The sequence below is a fragment of the Mauremys reevesii genome, linkage group 27 (assembly GCF_016161935.1).
Source record: "Mauremys reevesii isolate NIE-2019 linkage group 27, ASM1616193v1, whole genome shotgun sequence".
In the NCBI taxonomy this organism is placed as follows: Eukaryota; Metazoa; Chordata; order Testudines; family Geoemydidae; genus Mauremys; species Mauremys reevesii.
In genome coordinates this window covers 8,766,792-8,784,792 of record NC_052649.1, presented here as the reverse complement: position 1 = coordinate 8,784,792, position 18,001 = coordinate 8,766,792, and the positions used below count along the sequence as shown (strand labels likewise).

Sequence of the window (18,001 nt, the reverse complement as noted above, 5' to 3'; positions counted from 1 at the left end):
GATTTGCACAGCTTAGCCTGGTCCTGCCTGCGGCCAGGAGAGCGCTGTCTGCCGGGACAGGGCTGGGATGGGCCGGGCATTAACGAGGCACCAGGCAGGACTGTCAGTGCTTGGCACTGAGGCGCATGGAGGTGAAGGAGGGACCGGTGAATATCCCTCCCTGCCCCCGCTGATAGGTGAGTCACATAATACAGCTTCCTCCCCCACCTCTCTGCTTCAAGGACCCAGGTGACTCCGGCCCGGCAGCCCCAGCAGGCAAGTGGGAAGATGAAAGTGCCAGGGCAGGAGGCTGGAGCCAGGGGTGAGCTAGGGATGCAGCTGGGCACGAGGTGGCCAGAGCCTCACTGCAGAGGCGGAAGCAGACGTGGAATGGGGCCAACACCGTGCTCGGTTAGCGCCAGCCCCAGCCTGCGGTGCCAGGCTCACCAGAGTGTAATGCAACTGCCCGGCTGGCTTTAGGATAATGCACCCGCCTGGCAGCAGAACACACCAACAATGCCTAGTCAGCACACCGCCGCCTTGCAGCTGCCAGGGCTGCCAGGGGGAATGCCCCCACCCTGCTGGTGTGTTTGCTCTGATGCTTGTGACAGGCTGAACTACAGCCTGCACCGCTGCCAGGGCTGGTGCCAGGCAACGGTCACTCAGCCTCCAGGAAGAGGGACTCACTGGGGTAAATCCTGAGTTGTCCCAAGACATGAGCCCTGGGCCCCTGCACTGCCTTCCCTGAGCCAATTCTAACCCCACAGCCACACGACGAGGAGCAACAGCCCCAGCCCCATGGAGCGGCCAGGCCCGAGCGATCTGCTCTGCGCTCATCTCTGACCCAGGGGCTCAGGAGTCTGCTTCACACATGCCCAGTAATAAGCAACATCTATTGCCGGAGCACCTGCCATGCAGCGGGAGCCCCATGGGCTTTACTGACTCCAGAGATGCAGCTACTTCTGGGGTGGGGCAAAGTGGCCATTCTGCACCCAGGGCACAGCACCAGATTCCGTAGGCGGGGAAGCCAATAGTGACTGCTCCGGCCTTGGTGTGAGAGGAGCTGATGCTGCTGCACTGGGCTGTGGCTCCCACACAACGAGGAAGCAGGACAGGATCTTCAGAGCCCAGGCGTGGTGAGGACCCGGCTGTAACAGCTCCTCTGACAGAAGGCAGCTCCAGCATCAACCCCTGCTGGGCTGCCAGTCATGCCACCCACAGGCTGCATCTCACCCGCTTGGGGCCGCCCATATTCAGCACGTGAGTGTCTAGCCCTTCTGGGGGTGAAGAAAACCTTCCAAGGTGAGCATGACAGCTGCCTGCATCTGCAGAGAGCCTGAACCAGTAGCTCAGCGAGGGGTGAGCTCCCCCATGGCCCTGACACATCGATAGAAGTATCGCTGAACCCAGGCCTAGAGGGGGCAGATGGGAGCTGCCATGGGGGAGGAAGGGCAGAGGGAAGAGAGGAGGAATGATGCACAGGACAGGGGGCTGGAGAAGGGAGAGAAGCAGCGAGAGCAGGAGCTTAATGCTGGACGGGAGAGTCCGGTTCTGGAGCACTGGAAAGGGCAGTTCTCCCCTCGAACCTGCCATGGGTGCCAGCGGCGCTCGGCGGGGGGAGGGGGGCTAGGAGCCGTATGGCCCAGCCCTCAGGAGAAATGAAATCCAGCCCTCTGCACCTCCCCGTTCCACTCCTGGGCCCTGCGCCACCCTGGGGGAACGAGCCACAGCCCCCCGCTGCAACCTGGAGGGTCTCCCATGGGGGGGCACTGAGAGACCAGGGTCTCTGGGGGAGCAGAGGAGACAGCAGCTAATGCTGAGGCCCCTCCGGCAGCACGGCTCACGCTGGTGAGCTGCTGCTCCAAGCTGACTGGCACATGAAGGCAGCTCTGCCCACTGGGCTTGGTGCCACACACAAGGGCCAGGATTCCTCACACCCCAGCCTGGGCAATGGGTATCGCCCAGCGGCTGCTGGCACAGGCAGGTTGAAATGCTCCTCACTTTCCACGCCCTGGCGTGGCCTCGTCTTCACGCCCTGCTCCAGAAGGCAGAGGGCAGGACCGCAGCCTGGCAGGGGAGACTCTCTGACCTGCCTTTTGGGGAGCGGGTTTAGCTCACCCTGGCAGAGCAGCAAGGGGTGGGGTACCAGGCCCCCCCATGGCCAGGCAAGGCCCAGCGCTGCCCCAGGCTGCCGTGGGGGCTGGTGGGTTCAGCATGAGCCTCCCACGCCTGCTGGGGAGGCGCGTAGAGACAGCCAGGCGTCCCCTTCACTTCACCGCAGCGCCTGTGGCACTTAGCAAGGTGGGCTGGGGTCCCAGCCCCATCTCCCCCCAGGGCAGGCACAACCTGAGCAGGAAGCACTGGCCCAGCTCCCTCCCACATCCCCCCGCCCCCAGGGCAGTGCAGACTGCAGGGCGCAGCGCTGGGGTGGATAGAGCCAGGAGCCATGCTGGGAGCAGACATTTATTGGAGCTCCGTGGCAGGGTCGTATCCAGCCCCCCTGTACAAACTCAGGGCAATGCGGGGGCTGCTTCCCGCCGAGCCCGCCCCTCGCTCTGGGACAGCCGCGCTGCTCCTCCTCACGCCCGGTCGCCCTGGGCCTCGCCCGCAGAGAACACGAACTGGTGCATGGCGCGGACGTACTCCGAGCCGTCGGGGCTGGACAGCTTGAGCCGGGTGAGCGGCATGAAGAGCTGGGTGGTGAAAGAGCGCAGAGGGGGGCAGGGGGCGCAGATGGCTTCCAGGAAGACCTGGGAAAAGCAGAGAGGGTGCGTGTCAAGCTGGCGGTAAGCTGGGGCCCCCCTCGCTGATGGGAAGAGCAGGGCCGCCTCAGCGTTACAGGGCCATAGACCTGCCTGGGGCCGTATGGCCCCCACCCCAGGCCCCTGTGGGCAGAGAGGGCTGGGCCGGGCTCCCTGCCCCTAGGCTCCCCTGGGAAAGGGGGGCAGGCAACAGGCCCCAGCCAGTCCCCCTTGCCCCAGCTGGCAGGGTGAGGTCAGGGGGCAGCGGCACCCATCACTGCTCTCCCCAGGGCTGGGTAGCGCTCTGCCGGGACCCCTCCGCGGCAGTCTGGCTGCTCTCGGCCCCTGGCCCTGCCCCGCTCCCCTGGGCAGAGAAGCAGGGAGCTGGGAGTGACCTGCAGGACCTCCTCGGTGTCCTGGGCCACGTCACGGAAGAGGCTCTGGCAGTGCTGGAGGTACTGGCTGTACAGGGCGCGGGTCTGCGGGTCCAGGGCTTGCAGCGCGCTGCCCTCGGCGTCCGTCCGCTGCAGGTTGGCCAGGAAGCTCGTATTGACCGGGCCGCACTCGATCAGCGTGACGCTGCAGGAAGAGAGGGGCCCTGTCAGGGGGCCAGCACGCCCCACCCTGCCCAGGGGCAGAGCCCCGAGTGACACCCTCCTAGCATGCACAGAGGGGCTCTCGCCCCCATGCCCTGGGTACCGGGCATCTTGCGCCAGTTCTGCAATATGGCATCTCTGAGCCCATGGCCCCAGGAGCTGGAGGGGTGTGCGAGACAGGGACAGGCCCAGAGGCAGGGAGATCACAGCCGTTACACGCTAGGGCTGAGGGTGATGGCACTGGACGTCTGCAAGCCCCCTGGATTTCCCCTCTGTAGCCGGCCGCGGTGTGAGCGGTGCTGGAACGCTGCCTGCAGGCCTGGGGCGAGCATCGTGTGGAGACGCTGGGGAGGCTGCAGGGAAGAGCCACAGAAGCGATTCCGGGGCTGGAGACGATGCTGCACAGAGCGAGGGATCGAGCCCAGGCTGGGCAGCTTCCCAGAATGGCGACTGAGCGGGGCCCAGGACAGCGTGGGTGGATCTTCCCAGGGAGGAAATACCCGGTGCTAACGGGCTCCCTAAGCCAGCCAAGAAAGGCAGAACAAGAACCAGCGGCTGGAAGCTACAGCCAGACAAATTCCAATTAGAAACAGGGCCGTGGTTTGTCACTGGGCAGGTGATTAACCACTGGAACAAGCTCCCCAGGGCACTGGTGGGTTCCCCATCTCCTGGGGTCTGCAGGTCCTGACTGGCACCTTTCTGGGCGATGCTTTAATCAGAGCCCAGCTCTTGGGCTCAGGGCGGGGGAACTCTCTGGCCTGTGCCATGCAGGAGGCCAGACCAGACAATCTAACGGTCCCTCCTGCCTTAAACTCCAGGAATGGATGAACCCCAACAATTCGGGTGCTTCCATCCTCTTGCCTGGAACTCCCCCTGCACTGTCAAGTGGCTGCAGGATTATTCTTCCCTTCCTGTCCTAAACTACTGGGCATTAGCGCCAGGCTACAGCTGCCTCGTTCCACCCCAGAGGTGGCTGCAGGGCAGCGAGTGCGAGTGACAGGGACAGGCGTAAAGCACTTTGTGTGGCCTCAGGCCCGTTCACGGTACTCACTGCATGTTGAACTGCTGCAGGATCACAGCCAGGCTCTCACACAGACCTTCCACTGCAAACTTGCTGGCGCAATACACGGCGTTGAAGGGGATCCCTAGGGCATGGCGGGAGGGACGGGTGAGAACCGGCAGGGGGAGCCTGGCCAGCTCCTCCCAGACTGCCCCCAGGAGCTCAGACGTTACGCTGGGCCCCACATTTCCCCCCCAGGAGGGGGGATTTGCAAGGCCACGTGGGTACCCACAGGCCAGGGGCAGCATCACAGAACACAGGCGTGGCTGTCCTGGTGTGGGCACGTGGGGGGAGCTGCTCCCCAATCCCCACCACAGCAGCTGCCTGGGCTCCTGGTGCAGTCGCCCCATTCTCCCCAGGGTCCTTGGTGGACGGTGAGGCCATGCATGGCCAGAATCTCCCCAAGAAGGGCGAGGCCAGCACCCCCCAGGCTGCAGTGAGGGGCCGACAGCTCTGTGCAGTGGGCAGGGTCGCTGGGTTTCCCAGGCACAGGGCTGCTGACTGAGCCTGGCCAGGGAGGTAGCTCCCCCATGGGGAAGGGGGGGGTCTCTCACCTTGCAGCGCCCCCACGCTGCTGGAAATGATGATCTTGCCGGCTTTGCGACGCTTCATGCCGGGCAGAAAGGCCTGGATGGTGCCAATGGTCCCAAAAACGTTCACGTCGAAGATGTTCTTCATGGCCTGGTAGGAGCAGGTCTCCAGGGGGCCCATCAGCCCCACCCCGGCATTGCACACTGGCAGGGCACAGCAAGGAGCCGCCCTTAGGGGGGTGCAGGGAAGGGAGCTCCCTGGGGCCCGCGCCCCCCGCAGCGCCAGCCCCACACATTCCAAAATTGGCATGAAATCTGAAGCGGGGGGCTCTGGTCACCGGGCTCTTAGGGCTCGCCCATCCCAGCGGCCACCCTGACACCAGGGCTGGGCACTTCCGTCTCTTTCGCAGTGAGCAGCACGATTCTCGCCCAGTCACGGGGCTCCAGGTGCGGGGGCTTCATGAGAAACCCCAGGGACCGCGGGAGCAGCAGGACTGGACATTATCCCCCTTCCCTCAGCGGCTCTGCAGGCTCGGCCCAGGGGGAGCCCCTCGAGGAGCTGGCTAGTGGGGTCTGAGCTGCGTGAACCCCCCGACCTGTCACACATGGCAGATCTGCCTTGGTGCCCAGCAGGCAGGGAGATGCAGCAGGCCGGCTGGGAACTAGGCCCCCTTCCCAGGGCTGGCTCGGGGGGGCGGGAAGGAAGCTGGCACAGGGCCGAGCAGCACGGGGCTTGCAGAGACGCCTGGCCAGACTGGCTCACCCAGCACGTCGACGCGCTGCTCCTGCACCTGCTGCGCGGCTGCAGCGAGCGAGAGCGGGTCGGTGACATCCAGCTGCAGGATCTCCAGGGTGCTGGCGTGGCAGCCCCGCACGCACTCCAGCAGCCGCTCCTTCTTGGCCAGGTTACGCATGGTGGCGTAGACTAGGGGAGAATGAGGGGGAGGAGGGGCTGGTTGCAATCCCCTCCAGCCCCTGGGCACGTGGTGGGGGATCTTCTCTGCCTCCAGGGGAGCCCCCCACTCTGGGGAGTACAAAGACCCTCCTGCTACAGGCGGCTCCAGCGAAAGGCTTTGCTGCGGCTTGCACCATGCAAGTGTCTCCCTAACATCCCCCCCCCCCGGAGAGACCTGGACCCCCCGCTCCCCTCAGGCTGAAGGCTCGTCCCAGCCCAGCTCAGCCAGTCTGTTGGCCCCCACGAGCCACCTCCCTCCAGGACCAAGCGACTCATCTCCCCCACCTCCTGGGATGGGGTGATCTCTAGGGAGCCCCATCTGCATGGACCAGGAGCAGCTACTGCCCCCCAGGTGCTCAGGGCCCCAGGGAGCTCATGGCCAGGCGCTCCCTGTCCTGCCTGACACTACACGGTTCCAAGTCGCCTCCTCCGTCCGAGCCTGCGACCTGCCCAGGACCATGTGCTTGTCTCCTCCCATCTGCCCTCGGGCCCCAGGGAGCTCATTCCGCTGAGATTGCCTGGACCCCAGCCCCCGGGCTCCCCATAGCTTTCCTTCCTAGAGGGCCTGTATTCCTTGACCTTGAATGGAGTGTGTATCCCGTCGGCCCCACCTTGCCCAGCCCCACAGCATCCCCATCTCCAACCCACAGCCGCTACTCCCACCTCCTGGGGCTGCAGAGCCCGGCTCCTTCCCAGCGGAGGACCACGCATCTGCCAGCCCCTTGTTCGCCCCAGCCACTGGGTCAGGCCCAGCTCCCGCTCTCTGCTGTACAAGCCCTGGCAGTACCTTTGAACCTGCGGGAGGCGTCCGAGGCCAGGCGCACAGCCAGCCCCAGGCCGATCCCCGAGGAGCAGCCTGTAATGAGCACCACGGTCTTCTCCATCGCTGGCTCCAGCTCGGAGACAGAGCATGCACTGCCGTGCAAGTCCGGTTCCCACAGACAGCCGAGGGGCTGTGGGCTCCGCTATTTTGTCTACTTTCTTATCTCAAGGCTGGGCTCTTCCCCGTCCCCCACAGAGCTTCACTCTCCGCCCGGCCCTGCCCGGCCCTCGGCAGATAAGATTCCAGCAGAGAGGCCATGGCGGAGGCGCTGAGCGGGGAGGGGTGTGGGGGGCAGGGGCAGCCTGTTTGCAGGAGGTGACAAACGGCCTCCCCCCCAGCCCAGGACACAGGCTTAGGGCTGTGGCAGCCTCAGGGAAGGAGTTTCAGGCAGCCACGGTGGGCAGTGGGGTGGGGGTTGAGAGGTAGGAATTGGGGTCAGCAGAGACCCCTGGGCTCAGCCTGATCCTTCCCCGAGGGGCAGGGCCAGCGCAGGATCGCTAACGCCAGCGCCCCAGCAAAGGAGCTTCCACTCCTCCCCCTGGAGCCACCAAAGCCCGGCTGCTGCTTCCCTCGGCCAGTGACCCTGCCAAAGAAGGAAATTCAGCTGGTTTGGCAAATCCTGGCTGGCTCGTCCTCGTCATCCACCAGGTGCTTACACATGCATTGTTTAGTCATTTGTTCCCAGCCCAACTTCGATCCCCGGAAAGGGACGACTGCCCTACAGTGCCTGGCGCGCCTCTGGTCTCCTTTCTGCAGCTGGGGAATGTCAAACCTTTCTCCAGTCCTCTGGGACCTGACTGGAGGGAAGTAGCGACTGCTCCGGGGCATCCAGGCCCAGGCCACAGCAGTTGCTCATTTAAGACCCACAGAAGGGGACCTTGGCCAGGCACCTGCAGCCAAACCCCACCGGTACGGAGCCCTGTGCAGCCCCCAGGGCTGAGTCCCGCAGCGCCAGAGCAGCTGGCTGGCTGCATAGCCTGGCCGGGATGCGGCCGTGTTGTGACTGCTGCAGCTGTGAACTGCAGCCCCTGGCTGTTCTCAGAGACCCGCTCGGATTCACAGCTGCCACTCTCTCAGCCCCGCTATGCACAGCGCCAAGAGCCACACCCCGAGGGGGTGGGCAAGAGACACCCCCGGACGCAGAATGAATGGACTCCAGGTCTTTAATTGGCATGCACAGTCCGGGCATCAGTCTCCGAAAAGTGCTGCCAGTTCAAACCAACGTACACAAGCGTATAAAAATCATTCGGCTAAAAGAGACAGTCCCACTGCAGCCCGAGCCGTGCTCCGGCGGCAGCCCTCACTCCCCAGAGCTGGAGAGGCTGGCAGCGACCGGAGCCAGGTGCAAGGAGGAATTCAGACACGTGCCAGCTCTGCTGGGGAGCTCACATGCTGGTGCGGGAAGGGGGCAAGGCACAGAAGGGGGGGCGAGTGTGGGGGGGTCCCTGCTGTAAAAATATACTGTCCTCGTAAAAATATATTCCCAACATCTGTTTCTGTTTAGTCCAAAGGCACGGGGTACAGAGTGGGGAGCCGGCCCCCATCCGAACAGGCCCTGGCACTAGGAATAACCCCATGTGGGTGAGTCGCTGTTCTGGGGCAGATCTGCCCCCATCTGAGACCAACAGCGAGGGCATGTGGGGAGAGGAGTGGGGACAGCCCTTGGAACAGCCAGGGGCTGGGAGGCAGTTTCGGGGGGTCGGGGGGTGGGGAAGGGGGAACAAGAGAAGCTGAGGCAGCACCCCTAGCCAGGGACAGATGGGAGCTGCGGGCGATGCAGCGCCTCCTCCTAGCCCTGGGCAGGGGCTGAGATACGCAGGGAGCCGGCTGCAGCGCACACTTTGCAATGGCACCAAAGCAGCAGGATTGGAGCTTTCCGGCCTCCCTGATTTTTGTTCTTTAGAGCCCTGACTAACAGTGTTAAACTCCCCTCCCCGGACCGAGAGCTTGGGAGGGTCCCGCTGCATTTCCTGCCCCTCAGCCTGTTCAGAACCGATTCCCTCCTCTGAGCTCCCAAAGCCCTGGAGCTGCCAGGGGCGGGGAAACTGCACTGGTTGTTTTTCAGCCTATAGCAGCGAGGGCATCACCTACAAGGGGGCACTACCCACACGTGCCCATTTCAGGTCTGCACCCAGCACCAGGGAATCCCAATGTCTGTCCCTGCTCCCTTCTGCGAATCCCCTGCCCCGAAGGGATCAGCATTCTCAGCCTCTGTCCCGCCTGCCCCTGCAGCAGGCCTCGTCCACCCTCTGCCCCACGATCCAGCTGCCTCCCCCAGACGCTGGGATCAGCCTCCAAGCCGCAAGGAGACACTGGTCAGGTCAGAGCATCCCAGCGCCCTGAGGGCCAGTGCAGGATCAGTCCCTCCAGCCCTTTCCCCGGGAGCTCATTCCCCAGCTCACCGCGCTCCATGGGCAGGTCCATCCCGGTCCTGCTCCCGCCCATGCAGCAGCGTCGCTCGCGCACAGCACGAGGCTACCTGCTCGGTTTCCCTCTGGGCCCATGGCCTTGGTTCAGGCTCTGGCAGAGGCTTGGGGGGGAGAGGGGGAGAGACAGAAGCTGGGGGCACCACCATCTCCGGCGTGGAAGAGACCGGGCCAGCCGCAGAGGCGCCATCCCATCCCCGGAAGGTCCCTGTGCCGCAGGCCCTCACGCAGCCCCCGCCCGGCCGCGCCGCATGGCGTGGGGGTAATACTTGAGGAAGATCTTCCTGGCGATCTCCAGCGTGTTGCCAGCCGGCTGGGGGGGGTAGCGCTTGCCATTGTAGACGAAGCCCCTCTCCAGCTGGAAGACGGCCTGGTTGAACTGCTCCTGGTGGAAGGGGGTGCCGGAGTTCAGGCTCTCCACCAGCGCCGAGACAAAGAGGCTCCAGCGCACCCGGTAATAGTCCAGCACCAGCCCCCCGAGCTGCTTGTTGGCGTAGTCCAGGATGTTGCCGTTGGGCCCCCACAGCGTCACCTGGTTGCGGGCGTTCAGGTCGTACAGCTCGGCTTCCTTGTCACTGGTGGCCGTGGCCCGAGCCTGCTCCAGCCAGCGGCCCAGCAGGAAGTGGGGGTCACTGGCCAGGAGGCCGTCCAGCTCCGGGAGCAGGTCGTACAGCAGCACCCCGCCGGCAGTCAGCAGCTCCGGCAGCGAGTGGCTCTCAAAGGCTTGCTTGATCTCCAGGTAGTACTCGCTCACCAGCTGCTGCACGGCTTGCCGGCTCACGTCCACCAGGTCGTAGCGGAAGGTGGGGCTGGCCCCCAGCTCAGCAGCGGCGCCCAGCAGCAGGCGCCAGGCCTCGTAGACGTCGCTCTTGTTGTACCACAGCTCCGTGGCCATGCGCAGGGACGGGCGGCGCACCAGCGGGCTGCGGTTGTGGTTGACGCAGGGCCCCGAGCAGTTGTAGACGCTGCGGAGCAGCAGCTGCCAGGCGCCGGCGGCCTCCGCGTTCCCGGTGCCGTAACGCCGCTCGGCGTAGTTGGCAACCCACTGCTGGAGGTCAAGCGGCTCCTGGCGCCAGCCCAGCTCGCTCATCAGCTCATAGACCATGTCGTTCTGCTCGATGCCCTCCGGGGCCAGGCCGGTGCCCACCAGGGTGGAGTTGGGGAAGCGCCGGGCGTCGAAGGGGCCCCGGTTGATGCTCTCCACCGTGCCGAAGAGGCCGTGGTTGCCGCCGAAGTTGTGCAGCATGCACCAGATGAAGGGCTGCCCGTAGAAGGACTCTGTCCGCTGGTACACGGGCTTGGACTCCGCAAAGAGATCCAGCACGATCATCCTGCCGCTGGGCACGCCGTGCAGCAGGGCCCGCACCTGGGCTGGCTGCCAGAAGTCAGGCTGGTGCTGGAACAGCCAGCCCTGCATGAGCCAGAGCGCGTCAGGGTCGGCTGGGGACAGACACACACAGAGCCGCTGGGGCCATCAGGACGCGCTGCCCTCCCCCGACAGAGCTGCCCCACACCTGGCACTCCCTAGAAAGCCCTTCGGCTCTGAGCCTGCCGGCCCAGGGCGTCCGCCTGCCTGCCGGCCCCTGGAGCTCACCGTGCGGCACACACAGCTGGGGGGGTGAAAGGGCCTGGCCGGGTGGCTGCAGTCCCCAGAGCCGGGACAGCCCAGGCAGGCTCTCCCGTGCACTGCCCTCCTGGTCTCGGTAATGCCCCTGCCCTGCGGAGCCCGCCCCACGCCCCTCCTCTGCGGAGCCCGCCCCACGCCCCTGCCCCGCGGAGCCCGCCCCACGCCCCTCCTCTGCGGAGCCCTCCCCATGCCCCTGCCCCGCGGAGCCTGCCCCACGCCCCTGCCCCGCGGAGCCTGCCCCACGCCCCTCCTCTGCAGAGCCCGCCCCACGCCCCTGCCCCGCGGAGCCCGCCCCACGCCCCGGCCCTGCGGAGCCCGCCCCGCGCCCCTGCCCTGCGGAGCCCGCCCCACGCCCCACCACTGCGGGGCCCCCCCCCCGCCCCAGCCCTGCGGAGCCCGCCCCTCCTCTGCGGAGCCCGCCCCACGCCCCTCCTCTGCGGAGCCCGCCCCACGCCCCTGCCCTGCGGAGGCTGCTCAGAGCCTCACGACTGGCTACCCATCCACCGCCCTGCAATGACCAACTCCTTCCAGCTGGGCCACCGAGCCAGCGCAGCCCCGGCTGGGAGGAATCCAGACCAGCCTTGACCCAAATCCCTGGGACGAAAGGTTCCCGGCTCCCCACCCCTGAGCCATCCAAGCCCAGGCCTGACTGCACAGCAAAGGCTCCCCAAGGCAGAGCCCCTTTAGGAGGAACCTGGGTTCCTGCTCAGGTCCTACCTGCGGTCATGGACCTGAAGACGGCAGCGCTGACCCCCGAGAGGTAGGCAGGGTCGGAGGACAGGGGGCTCATCTCATTGAAGGTGTCCGCGTTGTAGATGTGATCCGTGCCGAACTCTCTGATCAGCTCCTTCAGGAAGAGGGTCCCGATCACCTGGAACATGGGGTCTCCGGGGTCCAGGAGGTAGGCGCACGAGTAGGTGCAGTCGAAGTTGCTCCAGCTCCCAAGCCGAGTGACGTTTATTCGAGGGAAAGCCCTACATCACAGACCAGCAGCCGGGAGTCAGTCAACCCGCCCAGCAATGCAGAGCTCTACACGTGGGTGCAAGGAGCTGCCAGGGGAGCGCACAGCTACTAGGGATGTCGATAGCCGTTAAAAGGTAACCGGTTAACTCATTACAATTATACTGGTTAACCGTTAACCACGGTCGCTGCGGAGAACCAGTGCAGGGTGGCAGGGCCTGGGGTCCCAACAGCCCAGCATGGCTGGGGCCACTCCAGCTGCCTGCCCGCCGGGGATGGGGTCCTGCCGTCCCACTGCAGCCAGGGATGGGCTCCCACCTGCCTGCCGGGCCGTGCCTGGGGTCCCGCCCCAGCCCACCTGGCCCGACACGGCCGGGGCTGCTCCGGCCGGCCAGCGGGGTCCGCGGTTAAGGGCCGGTTAACGCTAAGCCTAATGCTGACTGGCTAACTGGTTAACCCTTTACATCCCTAACAGCTGTCAGTCCCATGGGTCCCTGCTGCTTCCAGGCACATGTGGCTGAGTCGCATTCGGTGGGGAGAGAGGCCCAGCAGGGAGAGCGGGTCTTGCCCAAGCCCCAGCCCTGACACGCTCACACATCTGCAGCTACCTCAAGACGCCCCTGGGGACGTGCCCCGCGAACGCCGGCAGCACCGGGATCATTCCCAACGACCGCATCCTCTCCAGGATCCTGTACTGGGAGGAAGGAGGAAAAGCCGGATAAAGGGGGCGCATGGGCCGGGAGACGCAGGCGCGTTGTTCTGGAACCCACCATTCTCAGGGACAGGCCCGCGCCACGTGAGCGTATCCGTACTGGAGATTCCAGCCCCCGGGCGGAGCCTGAACGAGGCTCCCAGCCCACAGGCACCAGCCAGAGGGGACAAGAGGCCCGGCTTGGAGCTCAGCACCGGGGCGACTCTCCGACCAGAGGGACTAGGATGATGGAGACGATACCCAGGCTGGTTCAGTGTCCCTAGAGCACGTTTCCCAGGCCCTTCCCCGGGAGCTTATTCCAGGGAGCGCTGCGGGGGGGCGTCTCCACAACCTGCAGGCCGGGTGCGCACAGCCCCGGCCCCAGCCGTGAGTACCTGCAGGTACAGCTGCTTTAGGTTCCAGGACAGCGGCAAGGGCCCTGCCCAGGTGTGCAGGTTCCCCATGCGGTTCCAGGCGAGGAAGGCAGGCCCGGTGACGTACTCGTCTATTTCAGACTGGTTCAGGCCCAAGGACAGATACACCTGGAGCGAACGAGGGGAAGAACACAGGGAGCGACGTCGGCCAGGTTCAGCTGAAGCCCTTTGCTGCTCCCCCGTGCAGGTCCCAGCTGCTGCCAACAGGGAGACAGACGCTGCCCTGCTGGGCAGGACGCTCACCCAGCTCCCGGACGTGCCCAATGCTGGGAACGCTCCCCTCTGGCCAGTCCCAGCATTCGCAGCCCCGGCTCAGCCTACACAGCAGTTCTACCTGGCCACACTGAACAGAGACAGCTGTGCTGTTGGTCAGCTGCTGCCCCCCAGCCTGCCAATGGCAGTCAGGCATCAAGGGGCTGGGTCACTCCCCGGATGGCAGCCCTCCCCCAAGAGCGACCTCTTCTGTGCTGTCCCAGGACAATACATTTAACGTGTCTCCCCAATCTCCTGATAAGCCCCAGCCGGGCCCTGCATGCAACACGGCTTCACTAGAGACACCAATCAAATACTCAACCCGCTGCCAAACAGCCTCCTGCCCAGTAAACGCCAGCGCCAGGTTGATGCCGTTGAGCGCCATCCAGTCGATCTCTCTCTCCCAGCGAGGCCAGTCCCACCACACGTAGGAGTAACTCTGGGTGCAGACGTTCTGGTAGTAGCGGAACCTGGGAGCGGAGAGAACAGATGCTTCAGAGAACGCGCCAGACTCCTCACCCCACCCTGGGAGACCACAGCCGGGTTGGCGCGAGCGAAAGAAATCAGGATGCAGGCAGCTCCTCGCAATGGAGCTTAATGTGCATCCAGGCGTCTTGTCCACTCCCGACCAGCGCTGGCCCCGTGGATGCTGGAGAATTAACTCAGGCAGCCTCTTCCCACGGGGACAAACATTACACCCCCAATACCACACACAGGGACTTGATTTTGTTTTTCCAATTGAGACAGTTTGTGCCGATTTCAACATCCCCCCGTGTGTTTTGCAGCTCAAATACCTGCAGCTCATACAAAGCCTAGTAGGGAAACGGACCCGGTCGCTTGCAGCAATGCGAAGAAGTAAACCTCCGCATTAGACAGAGAGGAACGGTCATTGTCCAAGACTAATGAAGTGCAAGCAGCACACAGGACAGCAAGGACCAGGCGCCGAGACCCCCTGCAGCGCTCAACAGCAAGGCAATATCTCTGCCCAAGAAGAATTTTAAATGAACAGCTCCCCTTTAACCTCCTGCTGCTTGGAGGAAGCTTCCAGCTGATCACAAGTGTGAGCCACAAGATTTCACAAGTCGTTTGATTGTATGGTGATGAACCACGCCAAGACCCTTTGCCTGGCTCCAGCTCAGCCGCGAGTGGGAAGCGCTGCAGGGCTTTGCCTTCCGGCTGAAGGAGCACTAACCACAGCTTCCGGGCCAGCCGCACCAGATCGCAGGCCGAGTGCCAGGGTGGCTTTGTGGGAAGATGATTGGTGTCCAAGGACCTGCGTGTGCAACCCCTCTGCTCCAGGATTCTTCCTTCGCTTTCATGTGGCAAAAGCGACCAAGCCATGCAGCCCCATGCACCTGCCAGGACCTTTGTCAACTTACAGGCCAAGGGAAGGCTCCCCTAAGGAGCCCCAATGGCTGAGCTCATTGGGTCGATCTTTGCTGGCATGAGCATGACGTGTTCAGGACCCAGCCAAGAGCACTAGTGCCTACGAGCAGCACAGCGAGGATCCAAGCGACTCTCAGTCAGCATGGGGGCCGCTCCAGGCCAGGGAGATGCTTCCTCTTGCCTGGGAAGGCTGCAGGCAGCTGACTGAAGCTCCCTGTTAAATGGGGAAGTGCCCTTTCTGCAGCAGAATCCTCTGGTCCCGTCCCAGGCCCACCCCAGAGCAGCTGCACTGTGAGCAGAACAGATGCTAGAGCCAGACACCCATCATTCTTGCACCCGGGGTTCAGTGATACAGGACCAAGGACATCCCTGGTGTAAGCTCCATTAACTCCACTCCCTTGCACCAGCCATGAACTTGGCCCATGACATCTACATTCCAGGTAGGGCCAACATTCCGGACGTGAGCGCGCGGGGGGTGAGAGAGGCCCCCAGCTGCAGAAACACGCCCAGGCCCTGGCAGACCCAGACTGGTGGTAAATGAACCAAACCTGTCCGTGGCATCTCCAGCTGCATCAGGCCCGGTGGGAGGCCCCGACCGCTGGAGGGAGCCCCTTGTTACCTGGAATTCAAGGGCAGGAAGGGCTGGGAGTTCTCAGCCCCAGGGCTTGGGAAGCAAACGAGCAACAGGTGTTTTCTGAAGTAGCTTCCAGGGGTGAAACAGCATCCCTGGGTCCCCGCCTGCCTCAGTAACCCCAGCGAGGTACCAGCAGCATGTGCAACAGAGGCAGAACACGGGAACCCTCAGCACGTGCCACTTTCAGCGCCTGCTTCCCAGGCGCGGTTCCATGCTAGGTGGAAGCCCCGCCCGGCAGAGTGGGCAATGGGGAGCGTGCGTGAGCCTGGCATTGCGCCTCGCTGCCCAGGCCCTGCATGCACCAAGATGGGGCCAGGAGCATCCCTCTGCCTTCAGCTGTGCCCCGAGCAGCCCCCAGCCCCCGTCAGACCCTCCCCGCCCCCAGGCTCTGGGCATTCAGCGCCCAGCCCGAGGGATGCTGGACTCCATGGACCGTTCCTGGCCCGGGTCTGCGCTGCCTGCAGGAGAGCCAGGGCCAGTCAGCTCCGATCACCGCACCAGGCCCTGCCTCTGGGGAAAGCAGCGACTCCCCACTGCCCAAGGAACGGGGTCTGCCTGAGCCAGCCTGGCCCTGCACCGGGAGAGCCCCGCAGGCTACAGCCAGGGCCCGGGGTAGGGCAGGGCAGGGCAGGGCGCGGCCTGGCACCGACTCCATGTTCAGGCACCTGTAGGAGCCGGTCAGTGCCCAGGCCTGGGGCGCCCGGGGCAGGGTCCCGCGGAGGGGGGGGGACAAGCCGGGCGCCCGGGGCAGGGTCCGCCGGGGGGGGGGGGACAGGCAGGGTCCCGTGGAGAGGGGAGCAGGCCTGGGGCGCCCAGAGCAGGGACCCGAGGGGGGGACAGGCAGGGACCCGGGGAGAGGGGGGCAGGCCTGGGGCGCCCGGGGCTCCAGGGGCAGGGTCCCCGGGGGAGTGGGGCAGGCCGGGCGCCCGGAGCAGGGACCCGAGGGGGGGACAGGCAGGGTCCCGTGGAGAGGGGAGCAGGCCTGGGGCGCCCAGAGCAGGGACCAGAGGGGGGACCGGCAGGGTCCCGCGGAGGGGGGGGCAGGCCGGGCTCCCGGAGCAGGGTCCCGTGGAGAGGGGGGGCAGGCCTGGGGCGCCCGGGGCGCCAGGGGCTGGGTCCCCGGGGAGGCGGGGCAGGCCGGGCGCCCGGAGCAGGGTCCCGTGGAGAGGGGGGCAGGCAGGGTCCCCGGGGGGGGGCAGGCCGGGCGCCCGGAGCAGGGTCCCGCGGAGGGAGGGGGGGCACCCGGTTACCTGTTGGGGCTGGTGGCGCTGATCACTCCGGGCACCGCGGGCAGCGGGTCCGGCAGCCGCAGCTGCGCCCCGGACCAGGACACGTGGCAGCCGCAGAGCTCCCGCAGGTAGCGGTAGAGGCCGGCGGCGGCGGCCACCCCGCTGGACCCGGCCACCCGCACCCGCTCGGCGGCCCCGCGCGGGGAGCTGAGCCGGTAGGTGTCCAGCCCGCCGGCCGCCAGCGAGCGGTTCCCCGAGACGGCGAAGCCGGCGGCCGCCCGGGGCCCCAGCAGCCGCTGCAGCAGCTCCCGCACCGCCGCCTCCTGCCGCGCGTCGGCCGCCTGCGGGGTCAGGTCTAGGGCCGGGGCCGGGGCCGGGGCGGCCGCCAGCAGCAGCAGCAGCAGGAGCCCGGCGAGCGCCATGGCCGGATCCAGCTTCCGCCAACCCGGGCCCGGCCAGCTGGGGGGCGGCCCTCCCGGGAGCCAATCAGCGGCCGGCCGCGCCCCCGATGTCTCAATGTGCCCGATGGAAACAAACGTTACCGAGTGGGGTGGCATGGAGCCGACCCCGGGATCGAGCCCTGCCGCCCAGCCCCCCAACCGACCCAGGGCAGGGGGGCCCTCCCACCCCCTCATACTGACCCAGGGGATCTCTCCCAGCCCCCCAACCGACCCAGGGCAGGGGGGTCCCTCCTACCCCCCAAACTAACCCAGGGGATCCCTCCCAGCCCCCCAACCGACCCAGGGCAGGGGGTCCCTCCCACCCCCCAAACTGACCCAGGGGGTCCCTCCCAGCCCCCCAACCGACCCAGGGCAGGGGGGTCCCTCCTACCCCCTAAACTAACCCAGGGGGTCCCTCCCAGCTCCCCAACGGACCTAGGGCAGGGGGTCCCTCCTACCCCCCAAACTAACCCAGGGGTTCTCTCCCAGCCCCCCAACGGACCCAGGGCAGGGGGTCCCTCCCACCCCCACATACTGACCCAGGGGATCCCTCCCACCCCCCAAACTGACCCAGGGGATCTCTCCCAGCCCTCCTACACCACCTCCAGAGCCACCCCGACCCTCAGAAACTAACTCCAGCCTTGTCCAAGTTAGGATTTCTTATCACGGACTATCACTCTGACTGTTCTGCACTGATGTGTTTATTTATAATCACAGATCAGGACCCTGTTGCACACACAGAGCAAAGAGATGGCCCCAGCCCCAAAGAGCTGACAGCCTCAGCATCAGGCCTGGTCGGCTCTTAGCAATTAGCTCAACCTCGCTACATCACTCAGAGCTGTGGAAAAGATCATGCTCTGAGGTCGACCTAACCCCCGGTCCTGACAGCTAAGTTGACAGAAGAATTCTTGCAGCATCGACCTAGGCTGCGTCTACACAACAGACCGTATAGCAAAGCTGTATCGCTCCCGCTGTGCTGCTGTAAGGTCTCCGGTGGTGTAGCCGCTCTAAGCCGGCAGGAGAGAGCTCTCCCGCTGGCAGAATTAAACCACCCCCAATGAGCAGCGGTGGCTATGGCACTGTCCACACCAGCGCATCTGTCAGTGAAACGTGTCGGGCAGGGGGGTGGCTTTTTCACACCCCTGACCAACAAAAGTGCTAGTGGAGACATAGCCCTAGCTACTGCCTCTGGGAGAGGTGGAGTAACTACAGAGATAGAAAAAAGCCCTTGCGTTAAT

The 18,001-nt window shown here is 65.3% G+C and overlaps 1 protein-coding gene across 3 annotated transcripts; it reads right to left on the bottom strand.

Moving 5' to 3' along the window:
• Positions 1 to 2,429: 2,429 nt before the first annotated feature.
• Positions 2,430 to 16,782, bottom strand: NAGLU (N-acetyl-alpha-glucosaminidase). Of its 3 annotated transcripts, none has more exons than XM_039516934.1 (10): positions 16,345 to 16,782; positions 13,397 to 13,544; positions 12,784 to 12,930; positions 12,306 to 12,391; positions 11,455 to 11,711; positions 5,670 to 5,831; positions 4,931 to 5,110; positions 4,368 to 4,461; positions 3,116 to 3,299; positions 2,430 to 2,729 (listed from the first exon to the last, which is right to left on the bottom strand). In XM_039516934.1, exons 1-10 carry the CDS (start codon positions 16,743 to 16,745, stop codon positions 2,559 to 2,561), a joined length of 1,830 nt encoding a protein of 609 aa, XP_039372868.1. In that variant the 5' UTR covers positions 16,746 to 16,782; the 3' UTR covers positions 2,430 to 2,558. The 3 variants fall into 3 exon arrangements, with proteins under 3 accessions (XP_039372868.1, XP_039372869.1, XP_039372867.1); XM_039516935.1 differs by having other exon boundaries at positions 3,125 to 3,299; XM_039516933.1 differs by lacking the exons at positions 2,430 to 2,729; positions 3,116 to 3,299; positions 4,368 to 4,461; positions 4,931 to 5,110; positions 5,670 to 5,831 and adding an exon at positions 7,830 to 10,550.
• Positions 16,783 to 18,001: the final 1,219 nt, after the last annotated feature.

What these genes read in the sequence shown, in the direction of transcription:
- NAGLU (XM_039516933.1), bottom strand. Translation starts at nt 16,745, where the DNA reads ATGGCGCTCGCCGGGCTCCTGCTGCTGCTGCTGCTGGCGGCCGCCCCG. An exon ending in GTCCCCAGGGGCGTCTTGAG is followed by an intron (nt 11,712 to 12,305) that starts GTAGCTGCAGAT and finishes TCTGTGATGTAG; the next exon opens with GGCTTTCCCTCGAATAAACG. An exon ending in CTTCAGGTCCATGACCGCAG is followed by an intron (nt 10,551 to 11,454) that starts GTAGGACCTGAG and finishes GTCTGTCCCCAG; the next exon opens with CCGACCCTGACGCGCTCTGG.